At 57.8% G+C, this 25,644-nt stretch overlaps 1 protein-coding gene across 1 annotated transcript; it reads right to left on the bottom strand.

Moving 5' to 3' along the window:
• Positions 1 to 9,114: 9,114 nt before the first annotated feature.
• Positions 9,115 to 25,284, bottom strand: LOC117653200 (muscle segmentation homeobox-like). Its single transcript, XM_034398700.1, has 5 exons — positions 25,163 to 25,284; positions 24,825 to 25,075; positions 9,583 to 9,773; positions 9,363 to 9,506; positions 9,115 to 9,294 (listed from the first exon to the last, which is right to left on the bottom strand). The coding sequence occupies exons 1-5, from the start codon at positions 25,282 to 25,284 to the stop codon at positions 9,115 to 9,117; spliced, it is 888 nt and encodes a 295-aa protein (XP_034254591.1).
• Positions 25,285 to 25,644: the final 360 nt, after the last annotated feature.

Here is a 25,644-nt window from a genome sequence, read left to right as displayed (position 1 = left end):
GGCGCTGCGGCCCGCCTCGTTGGAGTCTGTCGTCTAGCGTGGAGGCAATTTCCTCCACTAAGCGTTCCATCACGGCCTTCGTGTCAACATGGGGGCGGCGGGGGCGGCGGGGGCGGCGCGGGGTGGAGCCGTGCGGCCCTATCTCCTCGCAACCCCTTTGCCGCCGTCTTCGCCGTCGTCGCGTACTCGCCTCCCCGCCGCCCTCCCAGAACGTGACCGAGGCAGTGACCACCACAACAAACAACCCGAGCATTTTCAATTTTTTTGTTTTCGAAAGTGTGTGCTGGCCCGTTGGTGGCGAAAGGACGGGGTGTTGGTGGAAGTGCTGCGACACATGAGCCCATTACCCACTCGGGCTGTGCGCACGGTGCTTCCCCCTCCCCTCGCCCCTCGCGATAATAGAGACTTCGCCGCTCAAATTTACCGTGAGGCTGGAGATTACAGGCCCCGCCGCCCTACCCTGCCGCTTTTTCACCACACTCACGTGTGCTTTTTTTAAAATGACAAAATAATGTTATTTTTTGATGTTTTTTTTTTGGGACAGAAACAATTTTTTTTTACAATTTTGTTGTTGTTTTGGAAGGGGGCTGAGAGGAGGGCAGGGGTGTCAATGTATTTGACTCGCGAGCGGACACGGACGCCCCAACAGGACTGCGCGGCGCCTGTTAGCCACGCTGCCGACACGGCGGGGTGGGGCGGGGCGGGGCGGGGTGAGGGCACAAGGCGTTCCCGCCGGCAGCTGGCGGTCAGTCCCTTCATTCCGTATAATTTCAACATAAACCGATACAGTGATATATGTGCGCAGGTTCGCGCGACGCACCTCCGCCGTGCGTGCCGCGGACATCCATGCGCGCGGGGCGGACTGCGGGCTGGACCCGGGGCAGGGGCGCCGCCGCCGCGTTTTTCGCAAATTGAACCCAAGTTTTAAACGAAAGTGCGCGCCGTGTCGCCGTTCGCGGCACTTCCCCCGGGCGGGTTAGCTCTCTCTCTCTCTCTCTCTCTCTCTCCCGCTATCGCGTCCTTTGTGATCGCGATTCCCGTCATAAAGCGATACAGCGCGACGGGGACGCATCGCGCCCAGGATCGCGAGGACGGCGAGGACGCGGATGGATATATATTCTTCTTTTATCTGGCTTCCTGGAATAAAGTCCCCGCGAGGTGCCACGGCACGCCGACGGCACTGACAAACTCGGCAGAGAGGGCGGCCTGCCCTGCCTGCCGCCGCCCTGCTCCGCTTCCGACGCGAGCCCCGATTTCCGGCACCGGTTTCGCTCGCCGCCCGGAGGGCCTCTGAGCCCAGTGCCCGGCGGACTGATTCTCTTTTGGTCTCTCTCGCACTCGTGGGGCGGGGCGTCCCCTATAGTATGGGCGCGGGGGAGACAGAGCGACGAAAACGACTCCCGGAATCAGTCTGCAGGCCCCAGGCAGCGCGCCCAAATTGAAATCGAGACGGAATTGCTCGCTGATTGCAGTCCCGTGCGACGCGCCCCGGTGACTCTGCCGCGTGCGTCGTATGAGAGTGTTTTGTCTGTCTGTCTGTCTGTCTGTCTGTCTGTCTGTCTGTCTGTCTGCTGTGTATGTAAAAGGAAAGGAAGGGGTGGGGTGGCTGCTGCAGTGTAGTATATACGATCAGAGGCAAATGTGCTTTCTCTGTCGTTTTTGACGGCGACTGACTGCCGTACGGGGCGCCGGGTGAAGTGGTTAGTGCCGGCCGCTGCCGCGTGGTGGCGCCACCGTCGCCATGACGACGCGAGCGAGGCGGCGAGCGAGGGGCCCAGCAAGACTAATTGCAGCGCGCGGGATGAAGGAGGCGGAGCCGCGGAGACGGTCAGCATCCCGGCCAAAGAGGACCGCTGCTCACACAAACGGTGCGTTTGCCGAACCGAACGCCGCCGAACGGATGACCTGACAAAGAGTTGAGGTATTAAGTTTCCCCTAAAGTTCGCTACAGCTCCCACTGGCACAATCAACGCAAACACTACACACGCACGCACACACACACAGAGCGATGGGTGCGCCGCAGGGGAGGGAGGGAGGGAGGGAGGGAGGGGTGAAGAGAGGCTAACTGTGAGCGAGAAACAATATGCCGCAAACTGATAAATGTAATGTGAGGAAGGGGGCCCCCGCTGGCTCGGCCGGCTCGCCCTCCCCAGTCTGCGGCGGCAACAGCCAAAACCAATGGGATTAAGTGTTTGTTGGGGGTGGACGAGGGGTGGGGGAGCGGCGCGAGCAGCGCGAGGGCCGTTGAGAGGGAGGGTGGCGCCGCGCTGCCCTGCGCGAGGCCTACGCCGGGCGCGTGCACTCCGCGCCACTGCGGTCGCCGAGCCAAATCTTCTTCAGCTTATTTTTGCCCGCTGTGTATGTGTTTATGGGTGCGTAAGAATACGCTGGAGTCCTGGTCGCGTTTTGGGGCGCCATGGATAGGAGGCGTTTTCCTCGATTCTCTTTGGCAAGGGAAGTCCGTCTTGTTGGACACTTCTTGCAGGGTCGGACTGGCCAGGGATGACAGACAGGAAAATCTGCCGGGGCCTTTTGGTTTGGGACCAGTAACGTCACAAAGTTGGTTAAAAAGTGGTCGAATGTCGGAAATTTGCTGATTTCGCTGACTTTGGGCGGCCACTGTGTCCAATCTAGTTGCCGTAAAAGGCCTCCCTCGACGCCCTCGTATTCTTAAGACACTACTCTTTCATGCCCTGTGTCGGGAAAACGTTGACCACAACGATTTCGCCTTTGACCGCAACGATTTTGGGACCAAAGTTGGTCAAAAAGTGGTCGAATGTCGGAAATTTGCTGATTTTGCTAACTTTGGGCGGCTACTGTGTCCAATCTAGTTGCCGTAAAAGGCCTCCCTCGACGCCCTCGTATTCTTAAGACACTACTCTTTCATGCCCTGTGTCGGGAAAACGTTGACCACAACGATTTCGCCTTTGACCGCAACGATTTTGGGACCAAAGTTGGTCAAAAAGTGGTCGAATGTCGGAAATTTGCTGATTTTGCTAACTTTGGGCGGCTACTGTGTCCAATCTAGTTGCCGTAAAGGGCCTCCCTCGACGCCCTCGTATTCTTAAGACACTACTCTTTCATGCCCTGTGTCGGGAAAACGTTGACCACAACGATTTCGCCTTTGACCGCAACGATTTTGGGACCAATGTTGGTCAAAAAGTGGTCGAATGTCGGAAATTTGCTGATTTTGCTAACTTTGGGCGGCTACTGTGTCCAATCTAGTTGCCGTAAAAGGCCTCCCTCGACGCCCTCGTATTCTTAAGACACTACTCTTTCATGCCCTGTGTCGGGAAAACGTTGACCACAACGATTTCGCCTTTGACCGCAACGATTTTGGGACCAAAGTTGGTCAAAAAGTGGTCGAATGTCGGAAATTTGCTGATTTTGCTAACTTTGGGCGGCCACTGTGTCCAATCTAGTTGCCGTAAAAGGCCTCCCTCGACGCCCTCGTATTCTTAAGACACTACTCTTTCATGCCCTGTGTCGGGAAAACGTTGACCACAACGATTTCGCCTTTGACCGCAACGATTTTGGGACCAAAGTTGGTCAAAAAGTGGTCGAATGTCGGAAATTTGCTGATTTTGCTAACTTTGGGCGGCCACTGTGTCCATTCTAGTTACCGTAAAAGGCCTCCCTCGACGCCCTCGTATTCTTAAGACCCTACTCTTTCATGCCCTGTATCGGGAAGGCTATTGACCGCAACTAGTTTGGGAGCGGTAGCCTCACAAAGTTGGTCATGAAGGGTAAAAACATAATGATGATCGGGGGCCTTTTGCAGTCTTTTCCGCTGGGGCCCTTCGGGGGCCAGTCCGACCCTGACTTCTTGCATGTCAAGTGTACGAGTGGTGAATGAAAACCATACGACACGCGAAGAGTATGAAAAATTTAGATGGAGCAGTGCTGCTGCTGGTTGGAGAGTTTTTTTCCTTCTCCGCCTCCTCCCCTCTGCCTGGCGGCACGCTCGCCGGCTTACACGATAATAATCTATAAAGCGATGTGCACGCCGGGCCATCCCGTCCGTCCCGCCGAGCTTAGCGTCGTTTCGCACACGTCACGTCCGTCCCGAAACACGTCCCGAGCGCCTGGTGAATCAATGGAAAACCCGTAAAAATGACAAAAAACCCCATTGGTAAATTCAAAAAAAAAAATAATGAAAAAATGGGTATTTTTTACGTTTTGAAAAAAAAAAGGAAAACCTTTTCGAAAAATAATTGTTGCAAACTCTGTGAGTAAAACGCGCGGCGCTGCAATCACCGACGTCCCTCTTTCCCCGTTCCCATCGTTTGGCGGCTCTCTATTATCCCACGCGGGCGACACACATTATGATATCAAATATCGGGTGAGCGCGGCTTACGCGGGGCGGGTGCCACTGCCTTCCTGCCGGCCGGCCCGGCTAGCGGGTCAAAGGCACGCGGCGGGGCGGGGCCAGGAAATTGACGTCATGAATTACATTAGTCACGTTTACTTTGCGCGGTGGCGGTTTTAAAAACGTGTTGGCAACATAGGGTCAAGCGGGACTGCGCACACATACACACACTCACATACATATACACACACACACTCATCCCTCTTCCGTTCGCGAAAGGTTTCGGATCGAATATCGTGGTCCTTTCGGGGAGGACGGCGGTGGCGTTTCGTTTGACGTGTCGTTCCGTTTGTCGCTGTTTTCCGACATGAAGACAGAGGAAAGATTTTTCGACATGTAAACAGAAGAGTTTTCCAACGTGAAGCAAAGCGAAATAATTTTCCGGCAGAAAAACAGAAGAGTTTTCCAACGGAAGTGAAAAGAAATCCCCGTCAGGAAAACTGAAGAAAGCTCACACCACCAAGTAGGTAAGTCTAGGTTCTGCTCTTTTGGTTCGCAGCGTAAACGATTCCCTCTCGCAGCTCGCCACACTGGCAGGCGGAGGCAGGCGAGGGGAACACAACTGACTGCGCTACAAGTTAATCCTCGCATTGTACCGCCGAGTGCTTGTCTAACTACGCGTGCGATATCATGCGCGACTTCCCCCTCCCCCAGCCTCCCCTATTTTGCGAGAGAGAGAGAGAGAGAGAGAGAGAGAGAGAGAGAGAGAGAGAGCGCTGCAGAGGGGTTGCGGTGCGGAGGGGAGTGCGGCGCGCTCAGCTGGGGTGTCCATGCCGGCAATAGGATTTGATGCCTCGTATATGATACGTGTAACTAACTTAAAGACGTCGGGGGCGGAAGGTCCCTCTCTGTCTCTCTCACTCTTCAAAAGAGGGAGACACCTGTCACCCCGCCGGCCCCGCGCTCATTACCCGACAAATGGCGGCACAAAGAGAGGCCGAATTTCCATCCGATAAGACGCTAGATCGGCCCAAGACTCAGCGCAAGGCTCGGCGCAAGGCTCGGCGCAAGGCTCGGCCCTGGGTCCACACAAAGCTGGCAACTAATCCCCCTTAGTTGGCCGCCATATTACTATCTCGCCCCTCACTGCCGCCTCTCCCGCCCCCCGACGCCCCCTACAAAAGGCAGCCATTTCACTAATTGTGAACATAATTACCATTCTCTGCTTTCAGCAATTTAAGCCCCAAACGACAGTCCTAAATTGCTCCGTTATTGTTCCAGCGGCACAACTTTGCTCCTCGGGGCTTCCCTTTCCCTTCCGTCCTTGCCCGGCCCTTCGCCCTTCGCCTCCTCCTCGGCGCGTCCTTCGTCCCTTTGTGGCCTCGCTGCGCCGTGCTTGCGCCTCGCTGCGAGGCTAGGGCTGCGCGGCCGCTTCCGTGGACGCCGGTAATTGAAACACCAACCAGTCAATAGCCTCACGCTGGGGCTGCCGCGCCACGCCGCGCCACGCCGCGCCGGTGGCTTCCTCGGAAAAAGGCTTAGCGGTGATAGCGCTTCCAGCGAAAGCGGCGAGCTCGGCAAAGCGAGGCGGCCCTGCTTAGCGCGGCCAGCACCGCCACGTGTCTTTTATCCCTTTTCTCCACTTAGACCAGGTGCTTTCCGCGTTAGTTTTCTGTTCCCTCAAACAAAATCAAAGACGTTGAACGTGGTTTCTTTTTTGCTGGTCTTTCCCTCTCCACTCGGTCGCCACTTTTCTCGACTCGTTTCTCCGCCATCCCTCATCGCAGCTTCCCCCAATCAGCACCACCTATCTTAATGACTCTCCACCCTCATTATCACATTAGACTGGCGCGAAAGGGCGGCTACAATAGTCGCCAGACGATGGCGGTAATTTCCGCGAGCGCCCCCTGGGGCCCTTGCCCGGCTCTGGGGTCCCACCCCCTTCCCCCACCCCTTCTCCCCTCCCATTCGCCCGCGACCACCCCTCAGCCCAGCATGGTATCCCACTGGGGACGATTCGCGCGCGTGATTTTCAAATTAAATGTGGGCTGGTGGTTTATCGGCTCACTCTTTAGCCTGCGGTCGCCCACTCGCACCCCCTTTTGAGAAAACGGTTCTTTGAGACGCGTATTCAAATCTCTTACAGCGGCGTTTTCCCTCTTTGTATATGTAATTGCCAAATGGCTTTGGATTACGGCCATGCGGTGGGGTTCCAAACCAAAGTTTAAAATTTTTGTGTACCCAAATTTTTTAATTTTTAAACCTTTGTAGTACTATTTTTAAAAAATTTTCAAACCCCTGCAACACTTAAAATTTTAAATTTTTAAACCTTTGAAACACTTAAAATTTTAAATTTTTAAACCTTTGTAACACTTAAAATTTTAAATTTTTAAACCTTTGTAACACTTAAAATTTTAAATTTTTATACCTTTGTAACACTTAAAATTTTAAATTTTTAACCCTTTGTAACACTTAAAATTTTAAATTTTTGAACCTTTGTAACACTTAAAATTTTAAATTTTTAGACCTTTGTATTGTCTTACCAATTTTTTCTCAGACCATTATGGTTGAGCATTGAAAGAAATTGAGAGCGCTTAGTTTCCCTTCCCCTGCTAAGCGGCGTCTCCGGCCCGAGGCGCTGCCCCCACCGCCTTGCAGCAGATTCCGCTCACAAGGAGGGGGGGGGGGAGGCGCGGCCAATAGCAGATCGCAATTAAGCATAATTATGGCGCCGGATTAGCGCGGCGCTGATTGCTTCCAGGCGATAGGCTTATCTAGGCCCTCCGGCGAGGCGCCCCGGCCCGGCCCGCCCGGCCCACAATACCATTTCCGTCCCCGAGAGTCTCCCGCGGCCCCAGCCGGGGGGCCACTGCAAACTCCACGGCCCTTGCGCTTTCGTCGCTCTCTCTTTCTCGCTCACGGGGCGTCCCGCTGAGAGAGACAGAGGGATGGTCGTTCGGCAGCGGCCAGCCAGGTGCGGACGCATCGGAAATCAGATTACGGGTCGCGGGGCTGCGCACGCACACGATAGTAAACACGTATGCAACATTTTGAGCACCGGAAGGCACTACGCTGTGAAAGGATAACGAGGAAAGCAAACAAAAAAAGGGGAGGGGGGAGTGTGGAAAATGCGAGCAAGCGCTGTAATTAACCTGCGCCTTTATGATCTTAATGAGTCAATTCAGCCTCGCCTGCCTGGTTCGCGGCGCGGCCGCAAGATGGCGCCAAAGACCACTCACTGGCTGCGGCGCCTCCGGCCGACGACACTGCGGTAAAGGAGGACCTTTTTCCGCGAACGCTGCCACGCTATCCCACCGCCTGCTGGCTGTCGCGCGGGATTGGATTATATTTGTGTGGGCGGTGGACCATGAACTCTTGAGGCCCGACGGAGGGAGGTTGATGGGAGTGGGCGCTTTGTCACACACCATCCGCTCCATGCGAGTGCGTGTTTTCGCACAATTGTCCGAGGAAGTGTTGTAGCGAACGCAACAATCCTTGCGTGCAGACACTTTGCTGCAGCAGGCGTTGTTGCGTTTGGGCCTTTTGTTGGTTTTGCTGCCAATCACGGTCCTCGGCAAACAACAACAACAAGCCACTCGATGATAGGGACGCCAGCGCTACGGCCACTTAGCCGACGCCCGCCTCTTTTTTCCAAATTAATTCCGTCCAGGAAATTCGATGAATCATCTGCCAAACGGCCGATGACGCGTCAGCGGGGGGCCCCTCGGGGAAACGCCCCCGAAGCGCCTAGCCTCCCCGTCATGGCCGCGTGCGAATCGCACCGCCAGCTCACCTGCACGTCACCTGCACTGTGGAGGAAGACTCCGCCTTCCGGACGCGGCCCGGCCCCGAGCCCCGACTGGCGCCAAGGGGGCTGGGCGGGGCTGCCCAACACTCTGCACCCATTTCACGGGTCATCGGATCTCAAAGCCCAAATCTTGGCTCGCTGCGTGCGTTATGATGGGGCGCTGCACTGCGAGGCGAGGCCTGGGGCGGGACTGGTGGAGCGTTCCCGGAAAGGGCCCTTGCAAATCTCGTTAGCGTCATCGTCATACTCGGCACAACTTTCTTCCCCGGCCTGGCCGAGCAACGCGAACCAGGACCCTCTGTCAGGGCAGCGAGGCGGCTCAATCCAGCATAATGGGGCCTTGCGCGCCTTGCCGGGGGTCCGAGCACAACACCCTTACCCTCGCCGCGCCGTGCCACGCCGCGCCCTGCCCTCGCAGCGTGACATTTGAATGCGTATCTGGACTGGCCGATGCCGTGGCGCGTCGTCCACCTTCTGTATTTGGTATTCCAGTCTCGTGTTGGAAGCCAGTTTTCTTTTGTGTTGCCCTTTGCCGTTTTGTTTCCATTTTCTTTTTATTGATATATATTGCCCCTGCTTGCAATTATATTGGCAGGCCTAGAGAGGTGGGTTTAGTGTATTCTGATTGGCTGCTGGTTAGCGGAGTGGAGATATCGAGAAAGGTCCGAAACAGGGTTTCACAAGATTGTCTTATTTTTCTCGATTTACATAAGAATGCCTGGTCTACAGCTGGCAGGCTGGAGCTCATTAACAATAATAACAAATAAATAATCTTTTAAGCTATAACAAAACGTTTCACGGAAAGCTTGCACTTGCGCGCACAGTATAGTTCGGATCACTATGAAACACTTACAGTAAAGTCACTACGCCTTCTTAGTTTACAGGAACTTGGTTTCCGCCCGCGCACAGTGCTGGTCGTTGCGACGATGCTGCGGCTGCCCGGGTTGCCTCCTCAGCACAGCCCTGTGGCGGATAGGCAGCCCGACGCGGCACGGCGCTACAGGCGCGGTGAGGGCGGCGCTGGCGCGGAGCGCGGGGAAGGCAGCGGGGAGGCGAGCGCGGGGGACAGGGGGCCCTGCGAGGGCCCCTGAAGGGGCGCCGCCGGGGCCGCGCCGTGCAGGAGGTGCGCCATGGGGTGCCTGGCCAGCAGCGCGCTCAGCGGCAGTTGCGGCAGCATCTGCGGAGAAGATGATTGGGTCATGATTGGTCAGCCGAGGCCGCGTGCTGGAGATGACGCACCAGTACCTGGTGCTGGAAGAAGTGCGGCGCCGGCGGCACGAACATAGGGCCGGGCCGCACGGCCGCGATGGCCGCCATCTTGATCTTCTCTATCTCGGCTTCCTGGAGCCGCTTGGCTTTGGCGCGCCGGTTCTGGAACCAAATTTTCACCTGCGCGAACACCGCGGCCGGTTATTCACCCACAAAACACGCAATTTCACACTGGTGAACCCAGCGGCACGCTTACCTGCGTCTCGGTGAGCTGCAGCGACGACGAGAACTCGGCGCGCTCCGCGATGGACAGGTACTGCTTCTCCCGGAACTTCTTCTCCAGCGACAGCAGCTGCTGCGTGGTGAAGGGCGTGCGCGGCTTGCGGTTGGGCTTGTGCTTGCGCAGCGTGCAGCGCAGCTTGGGGGGCTCGTCGGGCGCGCCGGGCTCTGCGAACAGACGAAACAATTTGAACTGGTTATTCTGCTGTGACACTTCACCTGCAGCCCCCTTTTCCCACGTTGCTCTTGTTTTCGGGCTCAAGCAGGCACAGGAGGGAAAAATGATAATGCTGTGACTTCGAATCGGGCTGCTCGGCCTCCTTCATTATTCCCGATCTGGATTCCGCCTGGCTGCGCGCTGCGCCCGTCAGCCCGTCAGGCGCATCCTGCGGCGTAATTTGCCACCGACTAAATATCAGTCGGCACGGCACGCCACGGCAACGCATGGCGGCGCACCAGGCACGCCAGCCCGCAGCCCGCCCGCCGCCCGCGCCCTGCCCCCGCCCCAAATTTCTCGCATGCCGCCGCGAGACGGTATATCGTTATTTTATTTAAATGAAAAAGATGACGCTTTGTTTGTTATTGTGTTGTGGCGAGCACGCCCGCTCGCGTGTCAACGGATCGTATACTCGGGCGTGTAACACAGTGTCTGGGCCAAGCGCCGGGCTCGCGGCGGCGGCGCCCCCCTGCCCCCGCGGGGCCGCCCCGCCACTGGAGTAACCGCGAGCAGACCGTGAAAATACAGTCATCACGGCGGTGCCACCGCCCTCCGTCGGGGAGGACGCAGGTTCGAGCCCCGGTCCGTCCGTTCCGGCCTCGCCGGGCACCTCTGCACGTGGCCGCTTTCGCAACGAGCTTCCTGCGACCTGCCTGCGACGGACGCGCGGAGGGTCGCCGCAAACTTAACCCCACATCCTGGCGCGGAGACCTGGACGCGCGGTGCGTGTAGGGTTGCCTACCCGCCAGGCCAGGGCGGCCACCCTAGCAGGCCTAACCAAAAGAAGCTCTGGGTAGGGTCGGCCTTATCGGGCGTAATCGTGAGCGCTTTACTAACCCCACTAAGGGATATCCGCCGCCGCGTGCCCCAGGCGTGCCCCTCGCAAATTAAATCAAATGCGTGTTGAAATGCTAAGCGGGCTTGGGCTGCCGGCCCTGCCGCCCTGCCGGCCCAGCGCGGCCCTTGACAGCTTTATTCCCGTACGACACACAGGTGCCCGACTGGCCGGTCGGTCCCCCGCCGGCCTACAGGTGGACTTCTTCATTAACCACGTAATGCCAAGACCTTAAGAATGACCCCTCGGTGGGGGAAAACGCAGCACAGTTAGTGGCACAGGAAACACGGAATCGGACACAGAAAAGCATCACACTGCTGAAGAACCTCAGTTGTTGAATGAAGTTGACTGAAAAAAAAAAAAAAAAAATTCTGGTAAAAGTTAACGACTTCTCAAAACATTGGTAACGCAAATACGTGTAAAAATTATTCCATCCAGGACTAAAAAAATTTGCACAATCGATAACCAATGCAAAGGCAGCGTTGACCTGACTGTGCGTGACCGGCCTGCGCCGGGCTGCCCGGCTGCGCCAGACGGCATAATTATTGGCCTATTTTCGGTGTAAATTAGGAGCCGCGAACTGCCTTTAGCATAAGGGACGCGGCTTAGGGCTCCGCCACTGTCGGGCTGCGCCCCTGGCTCCGCCTGCCGGCCGCATTATCACAGAATGGAGCCCCGGAATGCAAATTCCCGCCTCTATTGCATAATAATCGCGGCGTGTATGTTTCATTGTGGCCGCGCCGGCCGCGCTGCGTTTGTAGCCGCCATTGTGGCCGGCAAGTTGGTCGGCCCGACAGAGCGCGGCGGCGCCAGGCAGCGCGGCATGCGGCAACAATTGGTCATTATGACCACTAATCCGGCAATAGAGTCACAGTCGGGCCGAGCGCCACCGCCGAGGGCCGCGCAGCCCCCCGGGGGCGGCGCCGCCCTGGGCAACCAGATCTAAAGCGCGCCAAAAAGACAAAGGTGGTTTTGGTCCGCAAATTACCTAACGCTGGTTGAGGACCTAGCCTAACCTCTCCTCCAACTTGAGGTCCCGTCTGCCAAGCCGTTTACACCCGCAACATGACGGACCGTTCTCAGAACGATAACCGACGATCCATTCCGGCAACCTGAAGTCAAACGCCGCACCGTTCTGATTTGCAGTCAGCTTTTTGAACCGTTCACCGGGCGAAAGTAGAGCGTTGCGGCGCGGCCCCTCGCGGGGCCCTGCACTGGAGAGGGTCGCGCGAACAATGCCCGGAAAGGCAGCCCCCCGCTACAATATCCGCCGCCTATTAACGTATTCCTCTTTGTGTTCGCCAATACTGCGTGGCCGCTCTAAACAAATGGAAAATGGAGATACTGCAGTTATTCGAGCAGCGCCCCGAGGAGGATGTGCCCTACACTGCCACGCCGAAGCGGCGCCCGAGTGGTAAGGGTCCCTCGAGCCGCCATCTTGGGTCCCGACGGTCGCGGGGAGCTGGCGCGTTCATTACAGTGGACACAGCGGATTTGTTGGCTTTGAAGGTTGCTGGTCGGTAGTATGCATGAGGCGAACACTGCGGGCGTTTCCCGTCCGCGCCTCGCTCGCATCACGGATGCGCGATTTCGTAATGTTGGCTGACCTGTGAATCACCTGCGGGGGGCGCACACACACAAACACAGAGGCATATACAACACTTCCGCCGGTCGGGTCATTGGACAGCAGTGGCCTGGTGCCCTTCGAGCGCGGGGGCGCGGGAAAGTTGAGGCAATCAATGTCACACACACACACACTCGCTCTCTCTCCCACACACATGACACCTTTGGAATCCCGAGCTGATTATGGCGAATGGCGACTGCGGCCATTCTGTCGTGCGAATAAGCAATGGCTTCGACGGAAGCGGCCGATTGGGAAAGGGACGGGGCAAAGCCCGGCAAAGCCCCTTCGGCGAGCCCACACACACTCACGCGCAACGCGCAGTGCGTGTGAATATGTGTGAATGGCTTCGGCGGAAACAAGGCAACATCTTGCTGACACACACACTCGCACTGTGCGAGAGTGTACGTGCTGCTAGGGGCCAGCCGATCACCGCGTCAAACCGCTTTTTTTTGTCGTCCTCATGGCATCGCACGGTGCCGGCCAGCCCTAACCTCACTTCTTGGCTTCTCTGCCCCTCCACCTGAAGAATGTCAACAAACTGCCCGGGAGTGCCACCACTCGCTAACAGCCGGCTAACAGCGGGAGTAAGTACGCCGCACTTCCATTGCGGGGCGGAGCGGCAGCGCGAGCAGCGCGACGTGGAAACGGCCGACACCGCCGCCCGCTCGCAGCGCGCAGCCCGCGCAGCCCGCGCAGCTATGCGGATAGGTCAGCCGAGGGAAAGGCAAGGCAGTGGCCAGCGAGCGATTACGGGCAGCGGCGTGGCGGCGGCGTGGCAGCCATGGCAGCGCCGAGCGGCCAGCCAACCAAATTAGCGGCGCACACTATTCGTGCCCACGCATTTGTCCCACTAAATCACGCTTTATTTTTACGGCGGCCGCTTTTATGCCACTAGTTTATCTCACGCCACCTGCAGCGCTCGCGGGGCCGGCTCCATGGCAAAGTAAGGGGAAGTATAAAATTAACGTGCTAATGCGGGCATTCCCCGGCGCCTAGACCAAGGCCCAGACACGCCTAGACCGCGGCAGACAATGCGCCTCGCTCGTTAGGTGGCAACGTGTGGCCGTGGGCGCGTCCGATAGAGTCCTCATGAGGCTGGGGCGAGCCAACAGATTCCAAGAGCGCCCCGCCAGAAGGGTAAAAGTCACCCGAAGGACGCCATACATTGTAGTACTGCGAATAGCGAAGTGTTATTTACAGTCCCGCTCTGCTGGGAATGAGCGTGGAGAGCGGTTCCGCCGGAAACTCGTGGCCGAAACGGCGCGCTGCTCGCAGGGCGAATAAGCCATTCGAATTATAGGCAGTAAACGGGTATCATTCAGCATCAGCGCCGCGTCAGGCCCAGGGCATGCGCGGACTTTTACACTCCTGCATGCGAAAGTGGCGGTGAATTAAGTCGTTGCGACGAACAGTCCGAGGCGCGGTCGCGCGGGCCGACCGCATCTTACTACCTACTCGCCGACAATTTGTCGCGACTTAGTGCCGCGCCGCTGTTTTATGACGCGAGTGGATTCCCCTGTCCGAAATAATTAGCACCGTTGAGCCGCATCGAGGCATTTGCACAGAGCGGAGCCAATTCGAGGACGCCGTTTTGGCAAGCGCCGCTGTACACGCCACGCGATTCTGTGAGCCCGGAGAGCAGGGGACGCAGATTAAGATAGACAGAGATACAGGCCGGCCGAGCCGAGGAGTCGAATCAGCGAGATAATCAAGGGAGAATGCAGGTGCGACGACGCTACCACCGGCACCGGTGCATTCTAATTGACTGCTGCGGTAAACTTGATCTCCCAGTCTCACCAACACACGCACAGTCGCACAAACACACGCGGCGAACGCGCGTGCCAGGACACACATACTGCGAGAGTCAATAAAGATCGCAATGCCAACTTCCCAAAACACGCGACGTATGCACGGCAATAAAAGCGTGGTGCAGCGTCGCGCTATCCGCGTGCATTCCAGCCGCTTGCAAACAAGGCGCTACCTAACCTCACTTACGCGCCGGGCTGCGCGGGCCAGCCTCGCCGGCCGGCCGGCCCAGACGCCGCGGCGACTCGGCGAATTCAGCAAACCTTGATGGCCTGGCCGCTGTTGCCTCCGCAGAGAGTTACGCGTCGGCCGCGGCGTGCCGACCGATTTATGGAGCATTAACACGCATTGCAACAACGGTGTAAAGCGTGCCGCGGCCGAATGCCGGCGCCTTTTTGCGGTGGTATGATCCGGCGCGCGTTTCGCCGAACGGAGGCAAATACTGCCCATCACGGTCAGGACAATGTGGGCCGTTAATTAGGGCAATATCACCCTCGTTAGCGTGTGTGTGTGTGCACCGCCATTTTTTTTTATAAGGGCTACAACTTGTCAATGACATGGCAGGAAATTTAGTGTGCGTCTTCACAGAGACGGGTGTATCACTGCGCTTGCTGCGCTCTCTGATTGATTGATTGTCTGGAGACTTTATCCTTCTGCAGCGCCATTAATTGGACTCGGTCCAAAGAGTATTAAAATCGGTGTCTGTGAGCAGCTTTCTTGAGACCACTGCCTGGGCGCGCTCGGGGGCCGGTGGAGGGGGAGGCAGTACAGAGGTTAGCTCTTGGAGTTGGAAATCAGTTGCCGAGCGGCGCAGCGGCGCAGCACACGGCAGGCGGCGCCGACAAATGTCTCTAGATTGGTCGGGATAAAAGTTGCGTGTTGTTATTTCTCTGCGCCTTCGTGTGTGTGTGTGTGTGTGTGCGTGTGTGTGTGTGTGTGTGTGTGTGTGTGTGTGTGTGTGTGTGTGTGTGTGTGTGTGTGGATTTGGTATGGGGCTCGCGGGGTTCCCCGATAAAACGCGACCGGCAATTAGACTCTGCGTTGGCGAGGTAATTCCAGTAGTGGGAACAACACACACGCACGTACACACTCACACGCACGCACACATTCACGCCGGCGTATCGCCTCATCATTTTTATGGGTGTGCGAAGCTTGTCGGTCCATTGGGTACACCGATAAAGGTGTCCTTTCCGAACCTAATATAATTGGAATTGGGGACTGGAGGTAGCGGCGGCGCGACACACACACAAACTCGACCGGTTCCTTTTCCCCCGCGGGTCAAGCGGCATCTTCTTATCGTGTCGTCTGCGGTCGTCCCGGACCAGACCGGGCACCGCCATGCAGGCTCCGGCACACCGTCACCGCGCCGTCTCGGTGGCGAGGCAAGGCGGCCTCTGGCGGGTGAAAACTGAAAGTGTTCCTTATCCGGGACGTCGGCGGAGACAGCAGCGCACTCTGGCTCGTCTCGTATCGGCACCCAGTCAGTCAGCGGAGCGCAGTGGCAGAGGACGCGCGGAGGACCCCGGACTGGTTGAAAGAAAGATTGAAATCGCACAATTTATGTGTTTAATTTGCATATCTGTGCGTGGATCGGCTCGCGGTGGCTTCCGCAGTATAGGGTAAAGGGCCAGGACCCGGGCCCACGCGTAGAGGGCGACCCGCCACACACCCCCAACGACCTGGGTACACTGGGTACACACACAAAAAGGTCCACATTCGGATTCGGTAGGTATGGCGACCCGCTTAGGCGGTTTATCACGATCACACAAATTAGTGAAATTCTTGCTCGAAAGGGCCTAGCCGTTTTCCTGCCCTTATCAGATTCAGACTTAACCGCCCAGAAATGACGAGTTAATTCCCCGCACTGCGAGTAATAAGCCCCTGGCCCTTGACTCCGGGAGGGTTCGTGAAAAATGATGTTGAACGGATATCGCGCGTCGCGTCCGTCAGAGGCGTCGCGATCGACGGCGAGGCGGACGGAGGCAGCGCGCTCCCACGGCCATCCCTCCAATCCACACCCCGTGTAAGGCGCGCCTCGCTCCGGTCGGGCTGCGCTTTCCACCGCGTGACGTTTATGCGCAAGCGAAGGTGGCGGACAGTCATAGCTCTCGGCGGTATCTGCGGAACCGAAAGTAGGACCGCCTCGGCCGCAGCGCGCTGCAGCGCCCCGCCGCCTCGCCGCCTTGCGTGTGAAGGGCGTATAGCCGCGCGGTTTATCGGCCTGAATTGTGGTGTCTCCGCGGACGGAAACCGCGCTCAGTTGGCAGGCCTGCGGCTTGCCTGCGGCTTGCCTGAGGCGGATAGCGACACTGCCTGCTGCAGCGGCCCTCGCCGCCGGCACACGCGAGGCTCCATGCGTCAAAACGATGTGCCTGCGCTCGAAGACCGCACACTCGAAAGCACCGCAGAACTTTGGTGAAAAAGTGCAGACACGTTGCTAGTTGCAAGTTTTATTCTGGCAACGAAATACCTGTAGGTCCAGAATAAAAGCTTTGTACACTACAGCGAAAACCTGGTGGTGCCTGTATGTTCTCGGATCGCAAGTTTTGTTCACAGCAGTTGCTACATCTAATGTGAAATCAAGAACACACAGTCATGGGCGTGAGCTTCCCGAACGTGCCGATTTTGACATAGAGACCGCTCACCCGATAAGCCTTGAGATAATGGCCGATTGGTTGTGTCTTTACACCGTGTCACCGGTGAGCGCGGCGCGTACACCTCGTGTGCCTAGGCGAGTCGTCGGAGACACGGACTTATCTCGCCCCGGTCGCAATGAATGTTCATCGGCTGCGGTTGTCGAGGTGTGCTGATTGAGCAGATACCACATTTGCATTGGGCCGGTACGCTAGCTTCGCAGGACGACCCAGTTCCCGCTCACTTCCTGGCGGGGCACGTTCCAAATATTGTGCCCACGCCTAGATGGGAACGGCCAGAAATAGGAATGGAATTGTCCGAGCTGTTGTGACGGTAGGCCTGGGTCAGGGCGCACACGGCGCGCACGAATGCTAATTCCGCAACGTGCCGCGCGCGGTATTTATGAGTCGGCTCGCAATTCATGTCCGCGTAAAATGCAATCGTTTGTAATCAATTAATTATACACGGGGAAAGGTGGGGAGGGGGAGGGCTTGGCCGCGGGCACCGCTCTTTGCGTTTCGACGCACAACCCTGATTAGTGGCTACCTTGACACCAAATAGATTCTTGCCTGCACTTAAAAACAAATCAAACAGATTATCAGAAAAAAATTGGGTTATTGAGTACCTTGGCAACTTACTTAGTCAACATTTTATCCCGATCAGGATTTTATAACCCTGAAAAAAAGGGGAAAACTAAGCGTTGATTCGAGAATTTAAGCACGAACCAAAGCTTCACTTAGCCGTAGCCCTTGATGAAGTCTGGGATAGGAGTCTAAGTAGCATTCTCTACTGTATGCGAGTGCAAAGGCTGATGGAAGACCTCCAACCGTTACTCCGGAAAAACACTCATCGAACCTCGTCCACCGTCTGCCCCATGTGCCGATGGCACTCGGCCGCACCACCCACCCTGCTGCCCGGTCGCCGCGCACCGATTGATTACCAACTCCACGCATGATGCATCGCGACGGGGGTTTTAATTACCACCGCGTCGTCCATCAAAGTCCGCGCCCGTTTTGCCTTACATTTCGGCATCCCCCACCCAACCCACCCCACCGCGAGCTTCTCATTGTCTCGTTTATTTTGTTATGAAAATGCGAGAGCGCCGCCACGCCTCGGCCGATGGCGGACCTGGCGGCAATTAGAAGTGACGGATACGCTGTAATTGGCCGTAAAGACCGCCAAATAACGCATTCAAACACCCAAACGGCGCCGCGGCGCGCCGGTCTCTCCTTTACGACGCGGCGTCCGTCCGCCCGGAATTCCCTCCCCACTCCTCGAGTGCTGCCCTGTCCGCGAAGATGGCAGGAAGGCAGGAAAACGGAGCGATAAGCTCCACGCAGAAGCACCACTCGAGAGACGTATCGTCACCGCACGCGGTGGTCATTCGGCCACTTCTGTCGCTCACTGGTCGTCGCTGTGTCCGTTCATCCAGAGGATGCCCTCGGTCACCGCTCTGCTGTCAACCGGGCCGAGCGGCGTCTGCCGCCGAGCTGGCATCACTGCGGCCCGTGTGAACGACTTTGCAGGAAGCAATTCAGTTGGCGGCTCTGTTTGCAATTACTTTTGCCGCGCAGGGCGTGGCGTGGCGGCGCGAACCGGCTCTGGTTTCTGCGGGTACCGATACCGGGTACTGTCTGCAATGCGAGGGGAGGGGGCGCTGGCCTGGCCGATTCAAACAACCGCGGTGTGTGATGTGTGTGTCGGCGCTGGAAAATTCGGCCACCAGTCCGAAGCGTGGAGTGTATTCGAAACAGGTGCGCGCGTGGGCTCTGCCGAAAGGACACACACACACACACACACACACACAGGGAGGAGCCGCGCCCTTCCAGCGCGATTAGCATACGCTGCTCAAGGATAAAGCGCGAGGTGGAACGCAAAAAGGAGAAGTAAGCCGGGCAGGAAGGGGAGTGCGTGCGCGCCGCTCAGCAGCGCAGCGCAGAACCAGTAGCGCTGTGTGGATAAAACGGGCTGCCGACGCGTCGCTGCGTCGCCCGATTACTGGCTCGGCTGGCTTCGTTTTCTGCTCGGCTCGGCCGGGCTATTGGGGGGAAGTCAAAAATGGGACTTCCCTGTCTAAACGATGTGTCCCCGCGGGCCGAGACGCGTTTGACAGGTGTCCCCGGGGCAATAAGTGTGTCCCAGACGGGTCCGCGCGGGGCTGGCTCGGCGGGGCTGGCTCGGCGGGGCCCTCTCGGCAGCAACGCCCCGCCGAGGCACGCGACGCGCAGCGACGTCTCGACTATCAAACTATTAACGGCCCTCGTAACGGATGACAGCCGCCACTTAGTAGCACTCCCCCCCCCCTCTCCGCTTCAGTCTCTATTCCTCTATCGCCGTCTCTCTCTCGCACGCGGGGTAGCCATCTTGAGCGCCTTCTGCTCACACACACACACGCATGCTGGTGTTCCTCCCCACCTTCGCCGAAGCGGAGAGAGAAAATATTTAAAGTGGGATAATTTATGATTTGACTGTTATGACGTATGAAACATAATTTCATAAATCTGCGTCGACGGGCGACACTCAAAGACGCCGACCCGGCCGCGCCGCGCTGCCAGAAATACATCGAGAGACATCGGTGAGGCGCTGGCGACCCACAGCCCCGCGGGGGGAGGGGGAGGGGGCCGAGAGAGACGTACGTATGTGCGGACGAACACCATTCACCATTCATTCGGCTCCTTTCCGACCGCGCTGCGCCGCGCTCCCACTTGACCCGAGCGGGCCCGAACGGACCGCCGAACGGACCGCCGAACCGGCCCAAAGACCCCTTATCCTTTTCTGTCGGGACTCCAGCCAGATATGATCGGCTTGACAATCGTGTTACGCCCGCGCGATATCGTTGGTCTCACAAGCCGGGCCGCAGCCGGGCCGCGCTCACACACGCGGCCCAACAGTTGTGAAGGGATCTGTCAACATTATCCGGGCCATCAGCATACGGATTTGTCCTAGCCATCCTAGGGTCCGCGCCGAGGGTGGCCGGGCAGGGCAGGGCCGGCACCTGTGCGATGACAATCGCGGCCGTCACCAGAGTCCCCTCAGTATGAACGAATAACGCTGCGCTCGGACCAATTTGTTTCATTCAAGAGCAGAAGTCTCAAACAAATGTATTCATTCAAAAAAAGAGGTTGCCTTCCTTTTTCTAAGCCCTACAGAGATTTAAATTGCACCTGTACATTTGGCTTTTTAAATTGATAAGTCAAGTTACCTATATAGCGACGTATTATTTCGAAATTCTGTGACCTCCTGCGATGCGTTTTCAGATTGCCGAACCGGGGGATGCGAATGCAAATAAAAAAGAAACGGGGGCGAAGTCGGAGTGGACGGGACTGCCGGGGCCACCACCATAGACGGGGCCGGCTAAAAGAAGCTGTCGTCGGTTTTAGTAGCGGTAGGTAGCATCAGCACTTGTAAAGACCTCAAGGTTAACGGCAACGACAATAAAGGTGTGTGTGTGTATGTGTGTATGTATGTGTGTGTGTGTGTGTGTGTGTGTGTGTGTGTGTGTGTGTGTGTGTGCGTGCAGCAGGGCGGAGGCGACATCGGGCAACCCGACCTACACCGGCGATCGGAATGTGTTAATCAGAGGACGGGAATAAAATTAATCTCCCGTGTGCTAACTCGGTAGCAGTCCGAGCCGAGACCTCTTCACGGCCTCGGCTCGACATCTGCTCCGCTACACCGTTTCGGGGTCCACCCGTCGTTGTTTTTTCTCATTTATTCTTGGAGAAATCAGGCGTGTTTTTTTTTTTTTTTTTTACGTCGGCATGAGCCTGTGTGGCCAGCAATCAGCTGCACGGGCTGTCAATACAACGCGACAAGTCTGTTCGATCGCATACTGAACGGTTAATCGACGTGAAGCGTTCCACATCTCGTTCGTTTCTTTCATCGACGTCAAACGAAGCGAAAGAAGCAATTCTGCCTGGATTTAAGGCGGTCTTCATTGCGGTTTTTAAGTTAAAGTGATGTCTACTTTTTAAATGTAAACTATCACCCCATTCATTAAAATAAAAAGAAAGATCCTTCAAAGCAATAACATAAGGTTACGAACAATGGCTTCTGTTTTTGTAATGTTTTCACGTGCATCGTGTGCGAGTGTGAGTGTTCGTACGTGTGGTTCCTCCCGTTTCCTCGTTAAAATTCTTGGTCCTTTGATTCGTCGTGTGCGCGCTGTGCGCCCTTCGAGCCCCACCGGGCCCCACCGGGTCCCCCTTTGGGGCCCACCTTCCTGTTGAATGCCCGGCCGTGGCGCATCGATCGTTTAACATTTTATGACCCCCACCTTTTTAGTACATCCTCTAGCGGCGGTTCATTTAAATATCTCACTGATGGAGACGTATTAATTTGGAGCAGGATGGAAGCTCCGAACCAACGCCACGAGGTGGCAAAAGCTGAAGAGGGAGAAGAAGTAGAGAGGAAGCAGAAGAAAAAGAGCGGAGGTGGCTGTATCGAGAGCTTCCTGGGCGTGCGGCGTGTAGGAGGTGGCCACCACTAATCGATGAGGTCCTTCCCCGCCACCTCAGCAGGGCGTGGTGGGCGGTGGTGGGGCGGGCGGGGCGCGGTGGGTGGGGCGGCACGTGACGCGATACCGCGGGGGCAGATCGACGTAGGCTCTGGGCTTACGGCGCAAGCAACGCTGCAGAATTGAAGAGGAAGGTCACAGTTTTGTTTGAGTTGGTCTTGGACTGGTTGCTTCAATGTCATTTGATCGTCGGTCTATACCACAAGGCTTACTCTAATCGAAGGAATTTGCCAAACTTCCCATCGTTGCAAGACAGCCCTCACTCCCGCATTGGCGCTGTATCAGGCCGAGTCGTTGAATGATGGGCTTTTAGTCACTGCCCCCTTCCTGCTCATTTGGAACCAATTTGCACTCATGGCGCAGTTTGGCGGCCGTGCCGTGGCCGTGCAGTGGCCGTGCCAGCCATATGACGGCCTGCCGGCCTGGCGGGGCCTGCGCGTCCATGCGGGCCGCGCCGCTGCCCCCGCTGCCGATAACGCGCTGATGCATCTCGCCGGCAGTCAATCGCGCGAGAGGGGCGATCCGGCCAGATGCTCGCACAGGAATTGGACAGTTTGGAGCTCCGCTTGCGCCGCCAGCGCCGCCAGCGCGCCAAATGACGAGGAAATAGACGGACAGCAGTCACTTATCCAACGATTGAACAATATCGGAGCACCTGCCGCCCGGCCGTATCGCGCGGCATCCAGCGTCTGCCACGATTTATCGCCGTGTGTTATTGCATGCCCATTTTAGCGGGCCACTCACCTGTGCGCCGTCCAGCGCCGAACGCCCGGCGCCGATTTGGACACCCATTTCCGCAGCACCCGGCAGTGCCGCACGCGTTGCTCAAGTACAAAACAGCGCGCAAAACAATGGCCGAAACGTTTTCATTGTTTCCCCGCACACGTCTTTGTCTCGCTCTCCCACCTCCTTTTTCCTGTTAATTTAATTTCTTTTATTTTATTTTTTCACCGTGAGCATCTCCAACATTTCACGTTTGAATTCGGTAATTAATTCGACCCGCAAACGATACTATCGGGGACCGGTCATCAGCTGGACCGCACGTGAGTCCTTGTGTGTGTGTGTGTGTGTGTGTGTGTGTGTGTGTGTGTGTGTGTGTGTGTGTGTGTGTGTGCGTGCGTGCGTGTGCGGCGGGGACCTGCCCCACTGCAGCCACCGCATACACACCACAGCTGCCGTGACGTCCCGATGCACATCTGCCTCGTGAGCGGCCCCGCCGGCCCCGCGGCCCTGCGGCCGGCAGGATGCCCGTATCTCCGCCCCGAGCCCCGTCCAGTTACGCTGTTCGTCCGGCCGGCCCGGCCACGCTGCGCGCTGATTGGCCGACGGCCCGCGACGCCCACGCCATTAATTGAAAGGGGACAGATAGGCGGTTAGTTAGCCGATTGTCCGTCCGTCCGCCGCGGGGCAGGGTGGGGCGGGGCGGGGACAAGTTACACGCGTTGGCGGTACGGGCTAATTTGCGCGCGCCGCCGCCCCGCGCCGCCACCTCGCCAGTCACTTTAATCGATAATTACGCGCGGTTTAAGGAGTAAGGGACGAATGCCGGGCATGCCGGAGGCGGCCGATCCAATATGCTAAGGCTTTCTGCCTCATTTAGTTTAGTTGGTTCCGCCGAACGTCTCGCGAATGCAGCGGCCAATAAATCATGCGATGAACCTCTCGTTAGTCCGGACGCCTGCCACGCCTGCCACCCGGACGCCGTGGCGCTGACGAGCTGACGGGCTGCGGCGCGCTGTCAGCGCGAGTCAGTGTCTGTCCAGGTGGACCGTTGGCGGCAATATGCGGCGAGTAAATTTTCATACCGATGAGAGTGGTCGTGGCAAAAAGAGCAGGGCCGGCCGTGCCTGGCCGTGCCGTCGTCGCTGTCGTCCTCGGTACCGGGAAATTGCACTGAGCGCGCACTGCTTGCTGGCCAGCCTCGGCCAGCCCGCATCAATTTGCAAATCAGAGAGCGTTATTTATTATTTGGTCCTGCAGGCCCTTTGTTCGTAGAGGCGGCATTGTTTTATTGTCCCTGTAACATCTCTGTTTATTCTGAGAGGGGCGGCGCGCGGTACCAACACGTAGTGCCCCATCGCTGGTGTTTGAAAATGGACAACGGTCCGATCGCCAGCCCGGTCCGGCCCGGCCGGCCGGTCGGAAAGCCTGGACAAGGTCTTGCTTGCCCAGCCCGCCCTGCAGCGCAGCACGCTCATCGCGCAACAGGTCATGATTCTCGCAGGAGCTCCGCAAAGCAGCTCCAAGCAGTGGCGTGCACTTGGCCGACGGGGCTATAAAGCTCTGGCGGAGAAAACACGCGTCGCGACATTGAGTGGACAGCGCGCCTTCTTGGACGGTCGTGCCCGGCAGCGTCCCGGCGACGCTACGCAGAAAAAAGGGATGGCCGCCGCGCAGAAGTACTGCCGCCGTCCCGGCCGTTCCGGCGGTGCTTAGCGCGCCGCAAACCGGCGTTCAGCATTTCCATTGCGCTCTATGAGGGAGGAAAAAAAACGTTAACGCTAACGCTAACGTGAAAGCAGATGATACTTATGAGAATGTTTATTGAAATGTATGAATGTGACATTTTGTCAATTTCTTTCAAAGGGTAAACACTCGGAACTCTTTTTTTCGACAAATTTCTTACGCATGGTAATTCATGAAAATGTCAATTTTAGTATAACTTTTGAATATCCTAACGTGCCATGTTCGCAAGGACGGTGGGACACTCATATGTCCGATATCACTTGGGTATCATTTTCGTTGTTTCAACGCGAGGATGCACAATTTGGTGGCTAATCACATAAATACTCAATACCAATAAAAGTTGTGTTCGGTAGTAGGGCAAGGCGCCTTGCGGCACGCGGCGTGTCAGCCACATCTCCAAGCGGGGCCGGCCGGCCGGCGCGCCACCCGAACCCGACCTCAAGATAGATAAGCAAGAGTGGCGCACACTGCCGACTGCCGACGCGCCGCTTCTCGAGAGGGGCAGGGGTTCGGGGGGGCCGCTGCACCATGCGTTCTACGCACTCAAGGCTCAAGTGTGTGTGTGTGTAGACTGCTGCGGGGTGTGGCGGGGCGCGGCGGGACGTGGCGTCTCGGCAAGGGACTGGGCGAGGGGGGCAGCCACGCGATGCGTGCTAGCAGCGTCCCGTAACGACGCGCAACGCGAGGGACGCACTTCATGAGTATTAGATAACTGGGTGTCGAGGTTATAGGCCGCGCGCGCAACCCGAGCCCCCGCAGGCGCCCCGATTCATGGTGCGGCGCGCGACGGCACGGCGCGGCACGCTGCGGGCCCTCCGCTCATAATCTTCTAGGCAGGCCAGCCAGCCGCTGCCTTGCCAGCGAGGCGCTCGGCCTCTTCTAGGCTTGCTAGTCAGGCAACGAGGCTACTGCTGCCTGGCTACCCGGAAACTCGGTACTCTCTGCACGAGAGTACAAGCACGCTGATACGTAAACGTATCATCTGCTAAAAAGCTGCATCGAGGCCGGGCAGGGGAAGCCCCCGCTCGGTAGGCCACCCGGCCGCACGGCTGCGCTGCAGGCTGGCCTATCCGAGCTGGTCGGGCGCTAGGCTGCAAGTGCAGGGAGACAGGGCTACTCACCAGAAGTCCTTCCGAAAGCGTGCGGCTGGTAGAAGGGAGCCCCTGCCCGGGCCCAGGCCGCCGCCACGGCCGCGGCGTTGGGGCCGTGGCCCTGCAGGCCCTGCAGCCCGGCGCCCACGTGCGAGTAGGCCGCGGCGGCCGCGGCCAGCGCTGAGAAGGGCGTGGGCCTGACGGGGCCGCGCGCGGGCCTCTCGGAGGGGGGTGGTGACGACGCGGGGGCGTCATCGCGGAAGTCCTCGACGTCGACGACGCTGCCCTCGGTGCCGGAGTCCCGGTCGTCGTCCTCGACGGCGTCCTGGCTGCTCGTGGTGCTGCGCGTGCTGCGCGGCCGGGAGGGCCTGGTGCCGGCCAGCAGCGAGGCCACGCTGAAGCTGATGCTGCGGCTGGACGAGGAGGCGTCCGTCGGGGACGAGTCGTCGGCGGGGTCCTCCATGCTCCCCGCCTCCCGGAGGACGGTCATGCTCGCCAGGGGGCGCTGCCGAGCGCTGCGCGGCGCGGGCGGCGGCTCAGTCACATGGTCGCGGCGCGGCGGCGCGTGCGGCGCTCCTAACCTCTCTGCGCGCCTTTGTTTACCAACAGCGACATAACCTAACCAGCGAGCTCGAGCAACGCGACTGCCGCGCCGTCAGACAGAGAGGGACGGAGCGCGCGCGCGTGTGTGAAAATGCCAGCAAAACAAGCCAAAACGAACATGAGCAGCGTTGCAGCGGTGGCTGCGGCAGGGGGCTGGCCGTGAGGGGCGGGGGTGGGGGGCGAACCACATCAACTGGTGCGCCGACCGCGCCTCGCCACGCCGCTCGAATCAGTCCCGCGCTCCGGA

Source organism: Thrips palmi, unplaced genomic scaffold (assembly GCF_012932325.1).
Source record: "Thrips palmi isolate BJ-2018 unplaced genomic scaffold, TpBJ-2018v1 HiC_scaffold_8, whole genome shotgun sequence".
Taxonomy (NCBI): Eukaryota; Metazoa; Arthropoda; class Insecta; order Thysanoptera; family Thripidae; genus Thrips; species Thrips palmi.
Note: the sequence above shows the minus strand (reverse complement) of the source record. Positions and strands in the feature narration are given on the sequence as shown.

What these genes read in the sequence shown, in the direction of transcription:
- LOC117653200 (XM_034398700.1), bottom strand. Translation starts at nt 25,284, where the DNA reads ATGACCGTCCTCCGGGAGGCGGGGAGCATGGAGGACCCCGCCGACGAC. An exon ending in TCGCTGCTGGCCGGCACCAG is followed by an intron (nt 25,076 to 25,162) that starts GCCCTCCCGGCC and finishes CACCGAGGGCAG; the next exon opens with CGTCGTCGACGTCGAGGACT. An exon ending in TGCAGCTCACCGAGACGCAG is followed by an intron (nt 9,507 to 9,582) that starts GTAAGCGTGCCG and finishes GTGTTCGCGCAG; the next exon opens with GTGAAAATTTGGTTCCAGAA.